Source organism: Protopterus annectens, chromosome 6.part1, assembly GCF_019279795.1.
Source record: "Protopterus annectens isolate FY-2018-M chromosome 6.part1, PAN1.0, whole genome shotgun sequence".
In the NCBI taxonomy this organism is placed as follows: Eukaryota; Metazoa; Chordata; order Ceratodontiformes; family Protopteridae; genus Protopterus; species Protopterus annectens.
In genome coordinates, this window is record NC_056738.1 from 331,063,852 (window position 1) to 331,088,667 (window position 24,816).

At 38.4% G+C, this 24,816-nt stretch overlaps 1 protein-coding gene across 1 annotated transcript in view; it reads left to right on the forward strand.

Moving 5' to 3' along the window:
• E4F1 (E4F transcription factor 1) overlaps positions 1-24,816 on the forward strand; it is a 483,878-nt gene that overhangs the window by 430,477 nt on the left and 28,585 nt on the right. Inside the window, exon 13 of the mRNA XM_044075747.1 lies at positions 14,036-14,092. Coding sequence (XP_043931682.1) covers positions 14,036-14,092 — 57 coding nt within the window. The remainder of the gene's footprint in view (positions 1-14,035; positions 14,093-24,816) is intronic.

Here is a 24,816-nt window from a genome sequence, read left to right on the forward strand (position 1 = left end):
ACTTATCACCACAGACATTGTATCTCATGAAACAGCTGTGTTGTGCAGCAGGAGCAGGTGTCAGCACAAACTCCAGCTTGTTCTGGTGAACATCTGCTCATTTTAATCTCCCTGCTCATGCTGTTGCTGTAATATGTCTCCCCCTCCCACTCATGCCTGCCAGTAGAAGTACATAAGGAGTTTGAAAAGAAATCATCTGCAGTGATACAAGTACTGAAATGCAAGCTGGGAACGAGAAGCAAAATAAATAAAATCATAAGCAATCCCAGCCTTTAACAGTGAGCGAGCTGGAGTTCAATTTGTCTGTGCCTTCTATTATTACACCGCTAATTTATTTTCTCCTTCATAATAACAGAAAACTTCATTAGAGCTTCTCTAATATCGCAGTGCAGTTTCTGAAAACAGAAAGCCAGGGAACTCAACACCTGGAAGCTTTTAACTGCAGCCAGAAGGAAGACGAACAGCAGCACATAGTTTGATCTGATTGGCCAGCATATGTCATGGTTTTAGAGGAGGAAGGTGCTGATGGGAAAATGCATGCTGTTTCAGTATTGTATGTGTAGGATATTGCAACTAGAAATATACACAAATTAAGGACAAACTATTATTTTACTGAAAAATTGCCAAAAGCTGAACTTCGGGAAAAAGCCGGTTTATTTTAAACGTTACAATAAAACACGTTTTTTGTCTCACCTAAATGTGGGACTTCTTCAGAAACAAGCAGTTTAAAATTTCAAAAACTTGTATTTGTACATCCTTTATTTGGCGCCAAAAATTTAAATGCCATTTATTATAGTTTAAAAGGACATGCCTTCCCGTAAATACTTTCCTAAATAAAATGAAAGACTTGTTCCCTTACTGCTTAAAAACTCATACAGCACATATTCCTTTCCACAAACATTATGAAACATCAAATACATTTATTATGAAACATCAAATACGTTTACTATGATTGGTTATGCAACTTTTCTTTTTAAATACTCCTCTTATTTATGCCGTTTATAAAAAAAAAAAAGTAATAAAATGTGAAATCTGAACTATATGATATGTGAATTATGAAATATAATTCAATACGTGAAATTTATTATACTAATTTATATTTGTGTATTTAAATGGAAACATAAGAATTTACTACCATAAAAATACATTGTATAATACTACTAATTCACGTATAACTAAGAATAAAAATAAAATTAAAAAATAAAATTGAAGATACCTAGATTACATGAATTCATAGGTTACATATAAAAATGCCTAAAATACATCAATTCATTAATACGACTACTATAATATATGTTTCTTAATTCCTTCTCTATTCTTTCTACTTATGTTTGTACTGTCATTAAATTATTGTTAAATCTGTTTATACCCACTAAACGTTACCTGGATGATCATTATGCAAGGCATATGTATATATGTTTAAATTTATATTGAACAGTTCCTGAATTATATGTCTAACCAAAACATATTGGAACTGATATTTTTTACAAAAAACTTTATTAAAAATCTTTTGTTAGACCTTTTTATGTACCATTATACATTTTTGTAAAATTGTTTACATATTAGCATTTTTACAGAAAATGATGTTTGTTAGGCAATGCCAAAATGCAGCGATAATTGCTGTTATTACTATTATTGTTCTAAACATTTAAGTTTTAAGAGACACATGACGGAACATTTATCATTTAGGCCCGGGTGCATATGTGCATTCAATCTGTTTTGCCAGTATAATTCCATTTTTTCTAAAATTAACCCATTGGGTCCACCTCTCTCATCTTGTGAGATCTGGTGGATGATTTTAAATTTAAACGTATGGTCAGGATGGGCCAACGTGTCTCTCGCTAATGCATTGTCCTCCTTTTTCTGGACTTTGCTTCTTAAATGTTCTGATATCCTGTCTCTTAACCTGCGCTCTGTTTTTCCTATATAGAAGGAGGAACACACCTGACATTTTGCCACATATACTGCCCCCCGGGTGTTACAATTGTATTTCCCTTTTAAGTTGATCTGAAAACCATTTATTTCCACTTTACTCCTTACCTCTATACTGTAGCAATAAGGGCATGAGCCACACTGTGACATGCCTACACTTCTCTGTATTATAATTTTTTGTCTTTGAAACATTGTTTTAAAACTTATGCCTTTCCTCCAGACAATTTTGGACATGAAGTTGAATTTGAGACCCAACGCTACATCTTCATTCAGCAATGCCCAATTCTTAAATATAATTTCCTTGATCTAAACATGATCTGAAGAAAAACGCATAATGCATGCCAATTTGAAATCATTTGGTGGCTCATGATATATATCAATATTTGTTACCAGACAAAGCCTGACATCGTCTTGATTTGTGTGCATGTCCAAATATGACCTAAGAATTGGTGCATAAACACCAGTCACTCTTTTTGATATTACTTCTTGTATCAGTTCCTCTATCATTGTAAGTGGATAGGCCCTGTTCAAAAACATCTGCTTTAAAACCAAACATTCCTCTTTGAATCTCTCGTTTGTAGTAATCATTCTTGCTGCCCTTACCAATTGGCCTTTTAAGACCAATTGTTTTTGATGTAATGGATGGGCACTTGTAAAATGCAAGAATTTATTGGAAAAAGTTGGTTTCCTATGTAGTGCTGCTTCATATCGCTTATCCACTTTGTTTTTTGTTAAATTTACATCTAAAAAGACTATAGATGTGGTGTCATAAGTATGGGTGAACCTCAGAAAATCTGTTGTGTTGTTCATCATGGCTACCAATTCAGTGGCTGTTTTAGCTGACCCCTCAATGACCATAAAGATGTCATCTATAAATCTACCATAATATCTAGTTATGTTGTTAAAATTATCATTGGAGAAAATATACTTAGTTTCCCAATAAGACAAAACTAGATTCGCGTAACTAGAGCCACACAGCGAGCCCATTGCCACTCCTTTTTTCTGTATGTAAAACTGCTTGTGGAAAAATATAAAATTATAGGATAAAATGATACCTAAAATTTCTTGCACTAAAGACACTTCAGCTACAGGGGCATTTTTCTGTCGCATCCTTACTATCACCCATTCTATTCCCTGTTGTTGAGAAATACAGGTGTATAACTCTCTTACATCTAGTGTCAAGAAATTGAAGTGTTCATTTAAAGGAAGATTATTCAAACTACCCAAAAATGCCCAGGAATCCTTTAAAATCCATTTTTCATCTGATACATATTTTTTCAATATCGAATCCACAAATTTGGCACATGCGTAAGTTGAGGAATTCCTTCCATTAACTATTGGTCTGTAAGGTGGATTTTCAAGGTTTTTATGGATTTTGGGTACTCCGAACATATATGGTACTCTAGGGGCCAATGTGGATAGATAATTAAATGTATGTAAATCTATTCTGGCTTCAAAAGCTCATTAAGAAAACTCTTAATGAATTGATTAGCTTTGTTATATTCATTCAGTGAAGCTAGATGGTACGTCTCTTCCTCTAATATGTTCTTAATACAGTTCTCATAATCTATCATATCCATAAAAACCAAACCTCTGCCTTTATCTGGATTCATAATTCTGATGTTGGCAGACAACAAGCAATCGAGTTCTGACCTCTCTTCTTGATTTAAATTATAAATGAAGCTGGGCCTGTTTCTACTTAATTTTCTTAGGTCCAACTCACAAAATTTTTCAAAAGTACAAAGTGCATTATGCAACGGTGGATTATAACTGCTTGCCACTTTAAACCCGATGTTATTCATTGGTTGGTCCCCTAATAGATATTTCAAATTCAATTTCCGTACAGAAAGTTTCAAATCACATATGGCCTCTGCTAAATTTATTCTACAAGATGGAACAAAAGTCAATCCTTTTGAAAGAATGTCTGCCAATTGTTCTGAAACAAAAAAGGATGAATAATTGTATATTGTGAAATCACCTTTTCTATTAGTGATAAGTCTAGAAAACATATTATCATTGTTATCTATGTTCATCTCCTGTTGTTTCGATTTTTCTTTCTGTTCCATTGTTTCCTTTGATTCCTCTTCTGAAAACCCTGATTATTCTGCAGATTTGTGGCAGACCTTCCCCCATTGTTATTAGTAATTTCTGTGTCATTGTTGTTACGTTCTCTTATTCTCTCACTTCTTCTCAACTGCTCACTATCCATTCCTTCATTACCAAATTGCTGTGGAGAAGTCGATGCTTGTGCCTTATTCATACTTGTATCATTATTACCCATGTTATTTTGACCATTATGGTTTGATGAACTGTATAAATTATTATTAGGTCTTATTTGCGAACATGGAAGTGGGGGATATGCTGTGTTTTTACTATATTGTATACAATCTCTTTCCAGTTTCTTAATTTTGGTCTGTCTCATTTTTTCCATATGTTGTTCTATACTCTGAAATACTCTTGCATACTCATATTTGTATCTGACAAATTCAGTATGCTGTTTAATGGAGGCATCCACTTTCTTTATATTCTCCCCCATTTCTTTAGCCATCTTGGTGTAATGTTTTATCATTGTTTGCATTAACTGCAAACCATGCTGGTTAAACATTTTAATAAGATCATTATGGAACTCGGATTCTCCCACCAGACCCATAGGGTATCTCCATTGCCTTAAACCCTTCAGTACAATTTCCAATCTAAGACATTCCTGGAAATATTCAATTTCTAAATTAAATTTTTTGTATTTTAACATAAATACATCTAAATTATTCAATAAGTTTGATAAATTTGTTGAAGATGTACTCTGTCCATTATCTTCTGATTCATTAAAGTTTGCATTATTAAGTCTATTTATACCTATCGGTGCAATTAGCCAGTCTTTGATGTTGGGGACTTGAGATACTTGCCCTGAAGCCACCAAACTATCAGTTTGCATCAGACCACTTGTACCTGGCAACATTACACTTGAAAGACCATCAGTGCCATTAGTATTAGCATTTAAAGTCCCTTTTGGTCGAACAAATAAAGATGAAAGGCCGGCTTGTGAACCAGATAATTGAATCACATTTGGAACCATTAACTTATGCACAGTACCTGCTTGCGATACTTTTCCTTGTATCGCTTCTGTTGACATTACAGTTCTCAAATCATGCCCCTGTTCTGATCCATTGGCTGCGTTGATCCGGTCTTGCTGAGAATTGTGTACCGGCTGTGCGTTGGGTATATCCTCTAAATCCTTGGTTGCTGCAACTACATCAGTCATGACCATTCGGTCCTGCTGCATGGAATACGGCAAAGCTGCATTGTCCAATCTAACGTTAATTGCTTCAGTTTTTTGAGAAAGCAATTCGATGAGCTGCGTGAGTTTATTTATTTCTTCCGTATCTCTATTAGAATCCTTGAATATTACCGGCGTTTCGTTCAATGAAATATCTGCCATGGCATGCAAACTGCTCACGAACAATCCACAATAAACACCAAACTACTGAAAAATTGCCAAAAGCCAAACTTCGGAAAAAAGCCGGTTTATTTCTGAAGAAGTCCCACATTTAGGTGAGACGAAAAACGTGTTTTATTGTAACGTTTAAAATAAACAGGCTTTTTTCCGAAGTTCGGCTTTTGGCAATTTTTCAGTAGTTTGGTGTTTATTGTGGCTTGTTCGTTTGCAAACTATTATTTTGCCCACAAAGAGAAGATTTTTGTAGTGGGGGATCAATCAGACATTTTTAAGGAAATATAAATGCGGAAAGAAATAAATAAACTGGTAGGCAAACACGGAAATAATATAGTCCAACGATACCAAAGATTCCAAACTAAAGCAGCAGCAGCCAAAAATTCGTCAAAACGTAGCTTTTATTCACAAAAAACTAATACTAGTGATTCTGTTAACTTTAAAAAGAAAAGTGTCTATACACCCACTTTACCATCACATGTAGAGTGCTTCTTAAAAGTCTGTGAACAGAATATCTATGAATATTTTTTTAATGGTTATAAGAAATGTAGTTATTTCAATTTGAATCATAGAGAATATCACTCCTTAAAAACATTATGTAATGATACCACCCTCAATTTTAAACCAGCCGACAAAGGGGGTGGAATTGTAATATTTAACATGGAAGAATACAATCAACTTATGCTTAATATGCTGAGTGATACACAGACTTATTTAGAAATAACACAGGACACCCTTCACAAGATTTGTAGAGATATAGCTGACAATCTCTATGATATGCTAATGTGCCAACAGATTGGAAAAAATCTATATGATTACTTCTCTAGTGAACATCCCAGAATACCAATAATTAAAGGTCTACCCAAAATCCATAAAGGGATAGAACCTCCACCCATGAGGCCCATAGTGACAGGAGAGTTCTGGGCTACAGAAAATATTTCCATCTTTTTGGAAAAAACATTAAGACCTTTGGTTAACGACATCCCCACGATTCTAAAAGATACATATACATTGTTAAAATATATAGAATTATTGAAAGAACCTATATTTACAGATACACATCTATTGATTACACTAGATGTATGCAATTTATTTACTTGCATTCCAAATGACCATGGAATCCAGGCAATCAGGGAGTTGATTTCATCTAGAGGAAATTTTAGTAGGAACCAACAGATACTCATTTGCCAACTACTAGAAATTGTTCTGTCCAATAATGTCCTTTTATATGGTGAAATCCTATACCATCAGAAATGGGGGGTTGCAATGGGAACTCCATGCGCCAACACGTATGCAAATCTTGTGGTCTTTCAGTGGGAACAAACATTTTGTTCAACCATCCATTATTTAGTAAAATTATACTATACGAAAGATTTGTTGATGACATACTTATTGTATGGAAAGGTACTCTAATAGAGTTTAAAATGTTTTTAGACTACCTTAATACCACAACTTCTTTCTTACATTTTACCATGGAAGCATCTAATGATACTATCAGCTTCCTAGACATAAATTTAAGTATCAAAGATGGATGCTTAGTCTCCAGTCTTTATAGAAAGACTTGCTGGAAAAATACTATCCTTGACTTTAATAGTATGCATCCACGGCATGTGTTTCCAGCAATTATAAAGAGTCAGTTTGTAAGAATTAATAGACTGTGCAGTGAACAAGAAATAAAACACAATGAAATAGAAAAAATGGAAGAACTGTTTATTGAAAGAGGCTACAATAGAGAGTTGGTACAATTGGTAAAAGGAAAAGTTTTCCCATCGGCCCCCATAGAGGAACCAAATAAAAGGCCGAATAAAAATTATATTAAGACCTTTAATCTAGAGATTGGACAACATAAAACTAGCATCAAGGGTAAACAAATAACCAAGAATGGATTAACACTAGTAAGATATATAATGACCTACACCAACGATAGTCAAGCTATCAAACGCATTATCCAAAACAACTGGAATATTTTGATTATAGATGAGATGACTATGAAAATAGTAGGCGCTTACCCGAGATTCACATATAAAAATAGTAAAAATTTAAAACAGTTATTATGTGGAGATTTTAAGGTAGATATAAATCTACAGAAGGAAGGAATAATGAGATTTGGAACGTACCCATGTGGAAGTTGTAACATGTGCTCTTATATAACTAGTGAACAAGATTTTTTACACCCAATATTTAACTTCAAATTTGTTCCTAAATTTGAGGCAACGTGTACAGCAGAAAATATTATCTACCTAGCAAACTGTGAAAAGTGTCTAGCTTTTTATGTGGGAATGACAAAGAGAAAATTAAAGAATAGAGTCTATGATCATACCTATGATATAAGGCGTTTAAATGAACAAAACGCCTTAGCAAAACACATTTTAGAATTTAGAGAACATAATTTTAAATTCAGAGTTCTAGAAATAGTCAAATGTAATAAGAGAGAGAAGGAAAACCCTAACCTTCTAGAATCCAGAGAATTATACTGGATTTTTAAGTTGAGAGCACACCAACATCCAGGAATCAACCAATATGTATCTATAAAACCAGCACTCAGAAAAAGAAGATAGCCCTATATTTTGTAAGGCTAAGAGTGCATATACATACATATATAACAGTAGATTCCTTTTTTAACTTTTTCTAGGTATTAGATCTTACAAACTATTCCCTATTCATCTATATTCCCACATGAAATTTGATATCCATGCACTATTGTAAAGCATATGATGTTTGTATTATATACAAGGTATTATACCTAACAAAAAGACTTAAAATATTATACTGATGTATATATATATATATATATATATATATGTATTCTATTTCGAAGCATAACAGCAGTGTATATTCAAAGAACTACCTTATACACTATGAATTACCTTGAATACTCACTATTTCACTACATAGAATTAATTTTACATAAATATTAATCAAATTATGTGTTGAATATAGATTATTTTCACATATTTGCAGCATTTTATGTTATTATATTTGGTTTTAACAAATGCTATTTTAATAATATTAATTTATTATGTTATTCTATGTCTCTGCTTGTATTTTTAATTTTGTAATAATTTAATATACAGTATCATATATATTTTTCATATATTTGAAGCGCTACAAAAGTTAAATAGTTTCAGCATCACAATTCTCTATTGTTATAGTTTAACTATATGCCCTGCAGTGAAAAGCTATGCAGTTCTTGTAACTATCAGTTTAAAAGGCTAAGTGACCAGTTAATTGGTTTATTGAATAATTAATGTTAATTAACTGATGGACCTAGAGTATTTAAATGTGTGGTAAACTCATAAGAATCAGGATCTGAAGAAGCATACATAGTGTATGTGAAAGCACTTATCCAGTTCGTTTGTTTTTTGTGAATAAAAGCTACGTTTTGAAGAATTTTTGGCTGCTGCTGCTTTAGTTTGGAATCTTTGGTATCGTTGGACTATATTATTTCCGTGTTTGCCTACCAGTTTATTTATTTCTTCATTTTTCACAGATTGTAACTGGTAAGCCAATTTGAGTAGCAAGTGATTTACATACTACGAAATATAAATGCGCTTATCAGTTGAGGAAACCTATCAGGGCAACCAGATAAGTCACTACATTGTTTCTGAAATTACAGATATGACATAACCTGGCCAATGTACACACACAAAAGCAAATGACATAACAACCTTGCCTTCGTATGTGTAGATTAACTATGGAGACACTTAACTGCTCTTAAAATGTAGAGTGTGCTGTTCACTGTATGCATGATGTACAGATGTTTACCATTAAGCATTACATGGAAGGAGGCAGTTTCTGTATGCTGCCCTTAACTCGTGAGCATGACTTAGCAGCATGGCTTCTGGACCACAATTAGACTGTGGGAGTCAGATGACAAGGAATGATCCTCACAGTCCAGTTCTAAGAGCCAAAAAAAAAAAATGGTGCACGGGAAGACTGAAAAAGTACAGTGCACCGCCAAAAGCGGTACAGTTGGTGAGCAGTACAATGGAAGAACTTTAGCTCTCCTAGTCTCCCCCACCCTGGTAAATCCACCACTGGGGCAGTACTGGGCACCAACGCATCCAGGCAGTTCTTTAACCAGGAGAAAAGTTGTGTTTTTCATCAGTTTTTCTTGCAGATAGCTGGGAAATGATTTATGACAACAAGGGTCTTTTTAAAACCTACTAAGTGAACAGACGTCCACTAAGCTGAAGTTAGGATAAAACACACTTTAATAACAATTATAAAACAATAAAACAGTAAAAATAGGCAAGTGCTTTCGTGGGACTATCGCTTCCTCAGACCATAAAAACGTACACTCTGTTAGAACTCATTTAAATACTTTCCTGCCAATCAAAGACAAGATAAAATCACATGGTTTGTCTTAATGATGTAAGCCTTTCCTTTTTAGAGCCTGCTTTAAAAAGACAGCATTATTAAGTCCTGGATATGCATCTGCTTTAAAATCTAATATCCATCTTAATTCCATGAATTCAGTCTCATTAGCAATGTCACCCTCTCTAATATTGACATTTACCTTCTGCAAAACCAGAAATGTAAACTGGTGGGTATTACCTAGTTCTAGAGCATGTTTAGCTAGTGCATTAGTAAGTTTATCATTGCGTATATTATTCACATGTTCAAGTATTCGCTCTTTCAAAGTACGTTTGGTCTTCCCAACATAGAACATTTCACAAGCAATTCATTGAGCCCAATAAACAAGATTTCTGTCAGTGCAATCTGCATAAAATAGAAACACAATAGCCCTATGAGTTCTGGGATGCATAACTGAAGTAGCTGGCCAAATGTATCTACAGGCTTTGCATGATCTACAGGCTTAAGTGCCCTGCTGTTCAGAACACGTCCTAACAAATCCAGTTTGCTTATAACATAAGCGTTGTTTCAGGGTCCTAGTTTCTAAATGTAAAACGTGGAATCTCTCCCAACTACTCTACTTATATCAAAAAAACACAAAAAACTCTATATTTAAACCAAGATAAACAAATATTAATAATGCCCTGGCTAGACATATATTTACTTTCCCTGAGCATGATTTTCTTTTTCTGGCCATTGACAAGGTATTGGAAAATGGTAGGGGTGGTCCGACTAGCTTGAAACTGGAAGAAAAGGAAGTTTTATGGCAGTTAAAATTGAATGCTGCAGTTCCACCAGGTTTAAATGAGGCGGTTTCGATCAAAAGTATTTTAAAATTAAAAGCTTTACTAAGATGATAGGAAGAATTATTATCTAATTAATTATTTAGTTCATATTTCATTTAAATATGTAACTAATTTTTATGGTAATCACTTTAACTTTTTGATGTGATTTAATATAATAAGTGAGTTATTTGAGACATATATTTTTATGTATAGACTTTTGGAAAATGACTTGTTTTTTTAAAATGGGGTGGGGTTATTTATTTAGTTAATGACATCATCATTTCCATTGTATTTAAACATGTGTTTATTATTTTTAAAATGTCTGAAGAAGTTTGCATATTTTTAGTAAACAAAAGCACTTACAAGGATATTTTGCCTCCAGAGTGGTGTTTTCTACTCTACTTATATCCTCGTCTGTCATCAATATTGGCCAATTTTTCTTTAAAATGTCACACACAATGACTCAGCATGGTTGGGGTAGAGGCACATTGTTCTGTAGGCATGGGTTGGCAGTCAATAAGGAATTCCTGTGGTGGACACAACAAGTCTAGAGATCACCTTGTAGTCCTGGAGCCATCCCAGTCTTTCACCACAGATGCTTTGGACTGCGCCATAAGAGCACACGCAGGGAACTGAAAACCCATGTTTCTTTACTTTTGTTGCACCTTCCTGTTCAGCTGCATTCTTGAAGAAACATTAAGGAAACCTCCATAAAAAACTTCTCCAAAACCAACTTCATGCTACTCAAGTCAGAAGTGACAAACTTCATGACACCCATGCAGATGGGAACTGAAAGTTTGACTGTTGAATCCTACACTAAGGCACTGTACGAGCACAATCCACTCATGCATGAATTGTGCCATCCCAAATAGAACCATGATGCTCTCCTCCAAAAAAAGGAAGCCAATCTGGTGGTCCCCTGCCATAAACAAACTTTACAACAAAAGGAAGAAACTGTTGCAGAGAAGAGGAAAATCCCAGGATGCAAAAAACTCCCTTATCAGCCTCAGTAAGAAGCTGAGATCCCTCATAAAATCCTCCACAGCTAGTTACAAAAATAAAATTGCCAAAGATTCCAAACACAACCACAAGGCATTCTATAACTATGTCAAGAATCTAAATGGCAATGCTCAGATCTGCTCTGAACTACAACAGAATGGCATTAAATATACTGATTCCAAGGATATTGGCAATATCCTGGCAGGTCAATTCAATGCCAAATTCACCCCCCTCTCACCCCCTAAACGGCCAATCTCAATACCAGAAGATTGCCAAATTCCAGTAATAATGGCCACACAGGTAAAAAACGCACTCTCTAAAGCTAAGAATACAGCATCCATGGGACCAGATGACATCCCGGGCTGTGTATTACATGAACTACAAAATGAACTGGCACCTCACCTAAGTGTCATGTTTAATCATAGCCTCACCTCAGCTTCATGCCCACTGAGTGGCGCACAACTACAGTTATCCCACTCCACAAGGGAGATCCACCTTGGATCCCGGGAACTACCATCCCATCAGTCTGACGAGCCTGATCTGTAAGGGCATGGAACGCATTACCGTGGAACTTATAAACAAAGACATTGGCAACCTTCAAACACTGGACCCCACCCAGTTTCGGTTTGTGAAGGGTCGATCTTGTCCCCTGAACCTGATTGACTTTTTTGAATCAGTCTCCAGAGCCGTGGACGAGGGTTAGGCAGTCCACACAGCCTATCTGGACCTCCCCAAGGCCTTTGACACCATCCCCCACTATGGAATCCTAGATTGACTTACTAAGCTGGGCATTAATCCCTACATCACTCGATGGGTTGCCAAATGGCTTACTGACAGAACCTAGACTGTAAAAGTAGCCGACTCCAAATCCAGCTCTAGACAAGTGACAAGTGGAGTACCTCAGGGTTCAGTCCTGGGACCGGTCTTGTTTGGCGTCTACTTCTTTAAAGTACAGGCCAACACTAAGGGACTCTGGCTAACAAAGTTTGCAGATGACTGCAAACTGGGAGCCATTACTGAATCCCCAAATGATGTGGATGCTGTACAAAAGGGCCTTACAGAAACATATGCTTGGTGCCAGAGCCATGGGCTCAAGCTCAATGCCAAGAAATGTGTAGTTATCCCTTTTGGGAAAAAACACATACCCGTGAATTACCACATAGGTGGCAGTACACTGAACACTGAAAGTGTGATAAGAGACTTAGGGACACAGGTGGACAGTGATCTCACCTTTGATAACCACATCGCCACAACAGTCAGGAAATCCTTCTATGTGGCACACCTCATCACTAAGGGCTTTTCATCCATAAAAAAAGGAGGTCATTGTCCCACTGTACTCATCCCTCATTAGACCCATTGTAGAATACAACACCCCATTTGGTATGTACCTCTCAAGACATCTGCAACAACCGGAAAGGCCGCAGAAATACCTCACTAAAAGAATCACAGGCCTAAAGCAGATACCCTACATTGACCGCCTTAAAAATCTCCAGTTATACTCTGTCGCATATCGTCTCCTATGAGGCCATCTCTGCTTAAGATTACAAGGCCATGTCAAACCCAGAGCTGTTGGACATGCTACACTTAAATAAATCCCAATCCCTCAGAACCACACACTCCAGGGATCTAAACCTTGTCATCACAATAAACAAAACATGTTGGAGGGATAGGTTCCTGACCCAGAGACTCTCCAGACTCTGGAATAGACTGCCCATACATGTCAAGCAGAGCGCCTCTTTGGTCCTCTTCAAAAAGAACCTTAACGATTGGATAGAAGAAAGGAAATTCACCCCGAGGATCACATCAGTCACCCTGCTAGACAGGGGTCCAGGGAAGTAAATAGTGTGGGAAGAAATAGCCAGGGAATTGTTATGGCTAGGCTTGTATAGGCCCTAGGGCCAATAGCCTAGTACCAGCCTATGAACTGTATGCCTTCTATATCTGAACATTCTTGAAAAAACATTCAAGTTCTTTATTAAGATGCTTCTGTAGTGGCTGATGGACTTCTCAGTGTTTTTATATGGGACAGAGAAAAAGATATGAAGTCCCTTACCCTCCAGTCATGTAAATACTGATGGGCAGTTATAGGGACTGGTGTGACGGTGTTGGGCTAATTTGTTCACATAGTCATTTCCTGGGACTGGAGTGGGAGGTACTGTGTTAAATATTGGGATTCCATTTATTTTGCTCTGTATGATCCTTCAAGTGACGTAATCTACAGAACTGTGCAAAATGAAGGACGTTGGACTTCCCAAAGGGCTAAATTCTGAAGAGTTATGAACACCCATATTTAGCATATTTGAGCAGTAATCAGTTTTCCTGTAATGTGTGTTATTTTTATATTACTTATGTTTGGCAGTGTGTACCTGCATATTACTTGTTCTTTATATTTCTCATCCATTTGTGACAGAGCAGATTCAGCTGGTAAGCTGAGACTAGTTTTACATTGTGACAGCATATGTGTAGTGTTAAGTGTATTAAATAAAGCTCAGATATTATCTTGGTCTGTATTTAGACTGCAGGAGAAACGACGGATGAAACAGCTCAACTAATCGAGGGGACGCAGCATCAGGTAAGTTTGCATTTCAGGTCACAGTGAGACAAGCATAATTAAATGAAAATGGTCTTGATTCTTTTATTTTAGTTCTCAGTTGCTGAGTTAAAGCATTATGTACAGAACTTAGTTGCATCAAAACCTACAGTTATGTACAAGTAGAAGGCGCAGAGTTAAATTTAAAGTATGCAGTGACTTTCATAGTACACTGAGAACATTTTCTACATGAGTGACAAAACATATGCAGATTATCAGGTCTGGCTGCCCCTTTAAAAGGATTCCTGTATGACCCCACTTCCCCATACAAGTTCATTTGGAATGTCGTGTTCCTCCTCACACACTTATTTCATTATTTTTAGTTCCTGATGACCTTATCTTTGGGGATTTGCAACTTCACTGCTTTGCAGCATTTCTTAGATCCCAACTTCCAGCTGTACCAAGGCATTCCAATTCCGCCAGAGTTATAAGGAATCAGTATAATGGGTATTGCAGTAGCCAGAGCAACATGCAAAGCCTGGCTGCAAACCTGCAAGAGGTTTTGGTTCATAGGTTCATAGGTGTGTAGGTGTTTAATAGGCTAATGACCACAAAGGCCTTTTTAAGCCTAGCCATGCCTCCCAAATGTCTGACAAGTTCTGATACCCTTGATAAGTGTAAGCAGATGCCTGGGAGATGAACCATTTATAGGTTACCTGTTTGCATCAGAGACATAGGTGTCAAACCAGGAATGAATTTCTGGTTTCCCATCCAATTGTCCAAGTTGCACTTGAATTGGATTAGGGAGGAACTCTGCTTCACATGGATGGGGAGCCTGTTCCATAGACGGGGTAGTCTCTGGGATACATATCTCTCCAGCAGGTCCTAATTATATCACAGGCAAGGTGTAAGTCTTTAGAATGGGTAATTCTGGCTTAACATTGCTTGCCATTCCCTCCACCCATTTAAAGCCTCTTAGTAGAGAATATTGGGATTCTTATAGCTGGATGAAGCTGGGATATGAATTGCCTCCTTACTGTTTAAGGTTTTCCTTGCATTATTCTCTGTACTGTTCACTCTGACATTCTTTCCAATCTGAGAAGAGTTTTCATCCTACTAAACCATATTTTTAGCTTGTCTACTTATTGGAGTCTCATTAATACTGATTCCTTCCAAGACACAGGATGGTTTCAGAGCACCATGTCTAGTTCCAGCATTGTAATCCCCCCTGTCATTAAGCCTACAGAATCCTTGAACCTATTCTAGCATCAGGCCTTGAGTGCAAGATTCTGGCACCTCTGATTTTAACGTTAAGTCCCATGTGTGTGACGTGGGAGTATAGAGTCTTGACTGCCTAATCCCAAATGAGGCTACAAAAGGGACAGAAAGCCAGCACTGCATGTAGCATAGCCTTCACACACACACACACACACACACACACACACACACACACACACACACACACACACACACAGACACACACAGACACACACAGACACACACAGACACACACAGACACACACACACTCTCTGCAGCTGTTTGATGCATAGATCTCAAGCTTGTGTGTTTGTAAACCAGTAAAGAACTGTGGTATAGCTCTTTAGCTTTAAGTTTTAGAGCAAAAAATCTTGGGTTTTGAGCTCATTTTAGAGAAATTGTCACTATATGATCTTAAGCAAGTATCTGAACTGTGTTTGTATTATTTTATTTTTTTGTTTTCACACCTCTGAACATGAACTCTTGATTATACCTTAACTACAGAATTTTTCTAAGAACTGGAGCCACATCTGCAAAAGATTATGTAGAGTTAGGGTATTTAACTGGTCTATTAATGGTCCTGAAGGACTTTAAGTATGGAATATTGAAAGTATTAAACCATTTCTACAGCAAAATATCTTCAGAGCAGTCCACCAATGTTGTATGTTAGAAATAAAATGCTTGAGGCTGTTTATGGTCCTAAATGTTTCATGTTTTCTTATAGCATAAACCCTCCAATTTATGGGCATTGACCATTGACAAAAAAAAAAAGCTTGTGGCCTTTATTAGTACGTAGCACGTAGCAGTAGTGGAGAGGCCACCAACAAAGAGACTGACGGACGTATGACGGATGTATTACCTCATGATTACAAGCCTGGACTAGAGGAGCAGAATTTGAACAGTTCCACAGCTTTGGTCTGTTTTGTACCCTCTAATTCCACATCTGTACCATCGTTATCTGGCAAGTTATCTACCCAACAATGAACAAAGACAGCCTTCTAGCACCCAGTGCTAGGAGCAGGACTTTCTGTCCAGGCTTCGTATTCTTTTGTCCACTGGTGACAAAGTTATGCTACACAGTCATGCAAGGAGCGGGTCCTTAAGTCTGCAGGGCATGCTTTTTGGTGAACTTAGGCCTTGGGGTTGACTTATTTTGTCTCTTTCCTAGCATTTGTCTGCTTACTGACATGAGTTGAGACGATCCCCATAGGTCTAACCCATTTTTGGCCCCTCACTGTTCTCATTACTGAGTATCAGTAACCCTGTCATTGCGTGATGGAGCATGGCTAACTGGGTGTGAAAGAGTATGGTATGCTTATGATGCAGACTGTAGGTCCTGCAGTGGTTCCTCATGCCCTGTTATAAAGCTTGCTGTCACAGCATGTGTTATCTTGTGACTTACCATCCCGGTACATAAAAGTTCACCTTTGGCTTCTAGCTGGAGGAGGACTTTTCCCACTGAGTGCTTAGGAGCTGTTGAATTTGAAGGTATGGAAATCCCTGTGCTTGGAGACAGAATTAGTTTGCCGTCCTCTCCTACTAGCTTCCCCCTGAGGGCTGTTCCTTTGTAAAAACCGTCATGCTTATTAAAGCCCCCTGAGAATGATCTTCTATCCATTTTACTTCCTCTCATAACCACATTAACATGTAAAAAAGAGAGAAGAGGAACCCTGAGGAATTCCTCCTCTAGAAACTCTACTTGTATAGTTCTGTGTTTATTGTCAGGAAATATCCAAAAAGCAACTGTGAGTGAGCACCAACAACGTAGGAAAAAACGTTTAATAGATTTAGCTGTTTCATCCGCCAAATGGCTGGACTTCCTTAGAATAAAAGACCAAACACTGAACAACAATTTAAATACCCGCCCAAGTCGAGTCAATTAAGATAACCACAGAATAATAAGTTAATTTAGTGATTAATACATTAAATACAAATAAATTATACAAATAAAAGTAAATTTGAAATAATATATACAAACTATACATGTAAAAAATGCTTATGAAAACATAAAACATATGTATAAAATACACACACACACACACACACACACACATATATATATATATATATATATATATGTGTGTGTGTGTATGTGTGTGTGTCTGAATACATATAAAAAAAACTGTAATCTGAAAGAATAAAACAGTGGGGGTGTGAATGAACTAAATAGCAAGCATAGATTTAAGCTTAAGAAGACTGGCAATTGAAATAACATAATTTAAACCTGGAGAAAGTACAGTTGTGTACACCTACCATAAATGTAGATGTTCGAGTGTCTTCACTGTTGCAGTCATAACTGTAGGGTGCTCCTGCCGGCAGGCAGCCCGAGGTCGGCCAGAATCCCAAAGTCTGGGTCCGGAGTCGGCTGTATAAGCTAGTATCCTGACGTCAGTACGCCTTGGTACATAGCCCTCAGCCGACGTCATCTTCTCCAGCCTTTCTTGCCCTAGATGTCAGAAGTCCCCAACAAATCAAAAATGAATCCAACAAGGAAACACAAATACACCACAAATAAGAGAAAAGAGGGGATAGGAGGGAGGAAACCCGACTGCAACAGTGAAGACACTCGAACATCTACATTTATGGTAGGTGTACACAACTGTACTATGTTCTTCGTGTTTCACTGTTGCAGTCATAACTGTAGGGTGGCATCCCAAAGCAGTGTAGAGGGGGAGGAGGCTTTAGATAGAAGAAGGGGAGGCAAGAATACCCTGCAAGACAGCAGAGGCAAAGCCTGCCCTAGACTTAGAAAACAAGGGGAGATTGTAGTGCTTGGAAAAAGTATGCACAGAACTCCAAGTGGCAGCTTCCAAGATATCCTTGGTAGGGACTCCTCTGAGGAAAGCTGTAGAAGTAGCAGCTGCTCTAGTAGAATGACTTCTAATGGTCCCTGGAAACTGTTTCCCATGATGAGTGTAACAAAATCTGATTCCATAAGCAATCCATTTGAAAATAGTTTGTTTAGAAATAGGTTTTCCAAGAGAACTGGAGGCAAAGGAAACAAACAATTGGTTAGACTTTCTGAAATCTTTAGTATTGTCCAAGTAAAATCGTAACTGTCTGTGCACATCCAATGAATGCAAAATCCTTTCCCCTTTATTTTGAGGATTTGGAAAGAAAGTAGGAAGGTGAATTGTCTGATTTAAAGCCACTTTCGAAATCACCTTAGGCATGAAAGTAGGATTGGTCCTCAAGGATACTCTGTCCTGATGGAAAATAAGGTATGGTTCCACAGCCATGAGAGCTTGCAACTCTGAGACCCTTCTGGCAGAGGTCAATGCTAACAAAAGAACAGTCTTCCAGGATAGAAACTTAATATCTGAAGATGCAGCAGGCTCAAAAGGAGGCAAAGTAAGTTTTTCTAAAACATAATTAAGATCCCAGGCAGGGACAGGAGGGGTCCTTGGAGGCCGCAAATTTTAGCCCCTCTCAAGAACTGCTTCACCAAAGGATGAGAAAAACAGGAGGATCAGAACTGTAATGCAGAGATAGCAGAAGCATGTATCTTAATGGAAGAAAAGGAAAGTCCTTTAGATAAAAGTTCAAAGGTAAAGCAAAATAGAGGAGAGATCAGGAACCTGAGGATCAGAGCCTCGGTCCTGCATCCAAATAGAAAACCTCTTCCATTTAGAGGCATAGGATTTCCTAGTGCTAGGCCGCCTAGCTTCCAAAAGAACATCCAAAACTTGTTTGGGAAGACTAGAGGAAATCAAATTCCTTTGAAGAGCCAAGCTGCCAGGTAAAGGGTCTTGAGATTGGAATGTAGTAACTGACCCTGATGCTGGGACAGAAGCGAAGGGTTCAGTGGGAGAATCCAAGGAGGCCCCGAGAACAGGAGCTTTAAGGTTGGATACCAAAACTGTCGAGGCCAATTTGGAGCAATCAAGATGAGGAACTTGGGCTTGTCCTGTTTTATCTTCAGTAGTACCCGAGGCAGTAGAGGAAGAGGAGGGAAGGCATATGCTGAAAGGCTTCTCCAGCTGAAGGACAGGGCATCCACACTCCATGCTGTTTTGTGGAAGGACCTGGTGCAAAAGCGAGGCAGCTGATGATTGAGATGGGATGCAAACAGATCTATCTGGGGACATCCCCAAACTGCAGTAATCCTGTTGAACAAGTTGGTGTCTAGCATCCATTCGTGAGGATCTGTAATGTTTCTGCTCAGGCTGTCTGCTAAGAGATTCTGTTTCCCTGGAATGAATTGAGCCTGGAGATGCAGATTCAAATTTAGAGCTGTGTCCCATAACCCCATAGCTAATCTGCAAAGGGGGTATGAATGAGAACCCCCCTGCTTGTTGATGTACCACATGACCGTGGTGTTGTCTATGCGAATTAGAAGAGGCCCTGGTTGTAAAAGGTTTTTGAAGGCTAAAAGGGCATTTTGAACTGCCAACATTTCCTTCAGATTGATGTGCCAGTGAAGATGGTCCTTTGTCCAGGTTCCCTGCTGGCAATTGTCTAGAAAGTGTGCTCCCCAAGCATAATCCGAGGCGTCCGTGGTTAGGATTTGAGTAGGTTGAGGGAGACGAAAAGGTTTTCCTTAAGTGCAAGCCCTGGACCACCAGAGGAACTCCTTCTGGAGGCAGGGGATCAGAGGAATCAGAATATCCAGATCGTGGTAATGCTGTGACCATACACTTTTCAGATACCATTGAAGCTTTCTCATGTGAAGCCTTGCGCTTGGAATCAACAGAATGCAGGAAGCCATGTAGCCCAGAGCCTGCAGGAATTTCCTTGCAGTGAGCTGAGATAGAGTTGCCAAGGTGTTGAAAGTAGAAGCCAGCTGAGTTTGTTTTTCTGGAGTGAGGTAGGCCCTTTGTAAGGTTGTATTTAAGAGGGCTCCCAAGAATACCATTTGTTGAGAAGGGATCAAATGTGACTTTTTTTATGTTCACTGAGAATCCCAGTAGTAGGAGAAGACGTTGAACAAAGTCCAGATGTTGAAGCAGAAGATCTTTGCTGTCTGCCTGAATAAGGCAGTCGTCCAAATAGGGGTAAATCTGGATCCCCTGAAGTCTGCAGTAAGCCACTACTGGTGCCAGGCACTTGGTGAAGACTCTGGGCAGTAGATAAACCAAAGGGCAGAACAGAGAATTGAAAGTGCCTCGAACCTGCCTTGAACCTGAGGAATTTCCTGCGTTCTTGTCTGATAGGGATATGCAAATAGGCTTCCTTTAAGTCCAATGTCACCATCCAGGCGTCCTGAGAGAGCATTGGAATTAGCTGTTGCAGAGTAAGCATCTTGAACTTTGGAATTTCCAAAAGGTGTTTAACACAGAAAGGTCCAGAATAGGTCTCCATGAGTTTTGTTTTCTGGGAACCAGAAACAGCCTTGAATAAAACCCTTTTCCCATTTCCGAGAGTGGAACAGGCTCTATGGCTCTCATGGCCAGAAGAGCATCCACTTGAGTTAAGGCCTCTGACCATTGAAGTTTTGGCAGATCTGGCCAACCGTGAGTCCTTGGCAAAGTGTGAAAGTGGAACTTGTAACCTTTAAAATCACGCCTAATACCCATCTGTCCTGGGTAATATGAGTCCAATTTCTGTAAAAGAGACAGTTTTCCTCCGAGAGGCGCCCAGGTGAAGGGGTCCTGAAGCCCAACCTAGAGAGTCATTGAGTTTGTTTTCTTTGAGATTGGGATCTGTCTTCTCCCCTTCTAGGTGAAGAAGCAGTCCATTGTCTAGATCTGTAAGAGGTCTGGCCTTGACCACGACCTCTGGAGCGTCTATATCTTCCCCTTTGAGGCCTGTCAGACGTGGGAAAGGACCAATTTTTAGAGGGCCAATTCCTGGAAAATCTAGGAGGCTGAACTTGCAAGAAATCTTTTACAGTCTGCATGGATTTTGCCTTTTCTTCCATCTTTTTAATAACTTCCTCAGCCTTAGAACCAAAAGAACATCTTGTTGAACAGGGGCATCTAATAACTTAGCCTTAACCTGTTCAGGTAAACTTTGTTCACGAAGCCAGGCATGTCTCCTAATCACAATACCAGAGGCAGCAGCCCTGCAAGAAGCATCCAAAGCATCAAAACCACAATGTAAGCTATGCTTGTTAACCTGTTCAGTAGCATGCAAAACATCCTGAAGTTCCTTATCCTCTGCACAAGCAGGAAGGGAAGCAAGCTTTTTCTTTAAAACAGACAAAAGAAATTGCTGATATTTAAACATATGAAACTGGAAATTTAAAGCCCTTACAGACAGGGTAGCAGAAGTATATACCTTTTTACCCCACCTGTCTAAAGCACGAGAATCCTTCTCAAAGGGAATAGGATTTTTAGAAATAGCAACCTTAGCAGCCTTAGAACCCTGAGAAATAGTTTCAGGATCTGCAGAAGGGTTTTTAAATAAAAATAAATGAGAGTCAGGAACCCTATAAAATCTATCAGGCTTAGAAGGAGCAGGAGGCATGGAATCAGGATTCAAATTAGCCTCAGAAAAAGCATCATCTACAATGTCCAAGACAGGAGGGATAGCTAAAGGCCTATGCTGAGGAAGAAGAAGAAATTCTCTAAGCCTCTTTTTGGAAGCAGAATATTCCTGTCCTTCCCAATGAAAATGTTCCCTCATCTCATGCAAGGTTTCCCCAAAAGAAAAATCCTCAGGCGGAGAGGCCGAGGGCAAAGAATCCTCAGCATCCGAATCCTCATAAGGGGGAAAGGAATAGTCCTGATCAGAGGAAGAAACAGAAGATACAGAAACCTGGTCAGAAGAATCCAGAGTAACATCCTGTCGAGGCCTTTTCTCAGGAGGGGGGTGACAACCCCTAATCATTGTAAGCAAATCTTCAGCCATCCTCAATAATTGTTTTTGTGTCTTGGGAGTGGATTCAGAAGCAGCTTGAGCTGAAACTTTAGACTTAGTAGGAGTCTTTGTCTTTGCCTTTGAAATAGTGATATGAGTAGGCCTGAAAACCCCCTCAGAAGCCGGTACCTGCACAGCGGTTCCGGACCCATCTGAAGGAGCGACGTCCGAAGGTCCTGCAGCAGTTAAAATAGTGGGCCTTGATGGCTCCCCATGGGAGTCCATATCGGCCATCGGTTCAGAAGTGGCGGACGACAGGGGCTGCAAAAGCGCCTCACTGTCGACAGCCGAACCGGACGCTGGCTCCAGCTGCAACGAGTCCTGTTTGGACCTCGGAGGCCTGTCTTTGTCTTTGCGCTTCTTTTGAACTCCGGTAGTGTCCGACGACATTCTGTAATTGAAGCGTCTGCCAAAATAATTTAAAGCCCAATCGTACCTGCGCTTGATAGTACGAGAGTTGAACCTGGCACAGAACCAACAACAAGAAACCACGTGGTCAGGGCCTAAGCAAGGTAGACAGTAAGAGTGGAAATCTTTATGAGGTATTTGTTTCCCACACGCTATACAATTATTAACTTTTTCTGACATCGGAGGAACAAGAAAAGATTCCCAACGGGTACTTAGCTTTGAGAAGAGAAGTAAGAACTTCGGACCGACAACAACCAAATACGCTGTTCGAAAATCGCCAACCAACGTTTTGCGAGCTGCTTTCCACCGCACGGCAAGAAAGACTGGAGAAGATGGCGTCGGCTGAGGGCTATGTACCAAGGCGTACTGACGTCAGGATACTAGCTTATACAGCCGACGCCAGACCCAGACTTTGGGATTCTGGCCGACCTCGGGCTGCCTGCCGGCAGGAGCACCCTACAGTTATGACTGCAACAGTGAAACACGAAGAACATCATGCAGCATTGCACCTAAGCTGCCATCTGAGCTCCAGGAATTCAAGAAAAACATCACGGGGACCACCTCAGGGGTCAACATCAACATTATCTAAAACAGAATTTGAAGGAATGCATAGAAAATCCTTTAATATGTCTGTAAAGGGCATTCCGCTCATCCTTTTTACTGATGTCATAATTGTGTTGATAGATCCTATACCTAAATTGTCTAATAGTTTTACCAATATAAAAACAGGCACATTGCTGACACAAAGCAACATAAATAATGCCCTTACTGTCACAACTGAATCTCTCCCTGTGCTTGATTTTACCATAGCCATGTATAAAACATTCGGTGCCCTCAAGAATAAACTTACACTGAGAACAGTGATCACATTTATTCACTTTCCCAGTGTTTGATTTAGACACAATCTTTCAATCATTGTTTTAAAACAAGTGTCTTTCTGATAAACCACTACAGGTCTTTCACCAAGTTTGTTAAAAATATTTTCATCACATCTAAAAATCTCCCAAAATTTTGTAATAATATACTTGATTTGCCTGTATTGTAAATTAAATGGTAAAATCATGGCCTTCCTTTAACACATATTGGTAGACACTAAACAAGACTCAACAATGTTAACAGCTTGAACTGAGGAATTACCAAGAAGGGGTATATAAAAACCAGATTATCTGTTCCCTATAACTTCAGTAAAAATTTCAGTTAAAAAATCCTCAGGATAACCCCTCTTAGAAACATATCAAATATAAACGGTTTATTGATAACATCATTATTTTTTAGGTTGCTACCAAGGAAAGACTCGAGAAATTTTTTGAATATATTAATTCCTCTACATATTTTTTTACAATTTACCATGTCAGTTGATGCTACACAGGTCAATTTTTTGGATGTCACTCTGTTTAAGAACAGGGAATCACATAGATTTGATTCCACATTATGCAGGAAACCTACTTATTCAAGTTCATACCTGCATTTTCAGAGTTGGCACCCACCCATCAAAAGAAGGCCATTGTTAAAGGCCAGTGTGTAATATTGGCAAGGATGGTTAGTCAAGAAAGGTCATTTATTGATGAATGTAGTAAGTTATTTGATATGTTTCTGAGGAGGGGTTATCCTGAGGATTTTTTAACTGAAATTTTTACTGAAGTTATAGGGAAAAGATCATCTGGTTTTTATACACCCCTTCTTGGTAATTCCTCAATTCAAGCTATTAACACTGTTGAGTCTTAAGTGTCTACCAGTTTGCCTTACAGGAAGGCGATGATTTTTCCATTTAATTTACAATACAGGGAAATCAAGTATATTATTACAAAATTGTGGGAGATTTTTAGATGTGATGAGAATATTTTTAACAAACTTGGTGAAAGACCTGTAGTGGTTTATCAGAAAGACACTTGTTTTAAAACAATGATTGAAAGAATTGTGTCTAAATCAAACACTGGGAAAGTGAATAAATGTGGTCACTGTTCTCAGTGTAAGTTTATTCTTGAGGGCACCGAATGTTTTATACATGGCTATGGCAAAATCAAGCACAGGGAGAGATTCAGTTGTGACAGTAAGGGCATTGTTTATGTTGCTTTGTGTCAGCAATGTGCTTGTTTTTATATTGGTAAAACTACTAGACAATTTAGGTATAGGATCTATCAACACAATTATGACATCAGTAAAAAGGATGAGTGGAATGCCCTTTATAGACATATTAAAGGATTTTCTATGCATTCCTTCAAATTCTCTGTTTTAGATAATGTTGCTGTTGACCCCCGAGGTGGTCCCCGTGATGTTTTTCTTGAATTCCTGGAGCTCA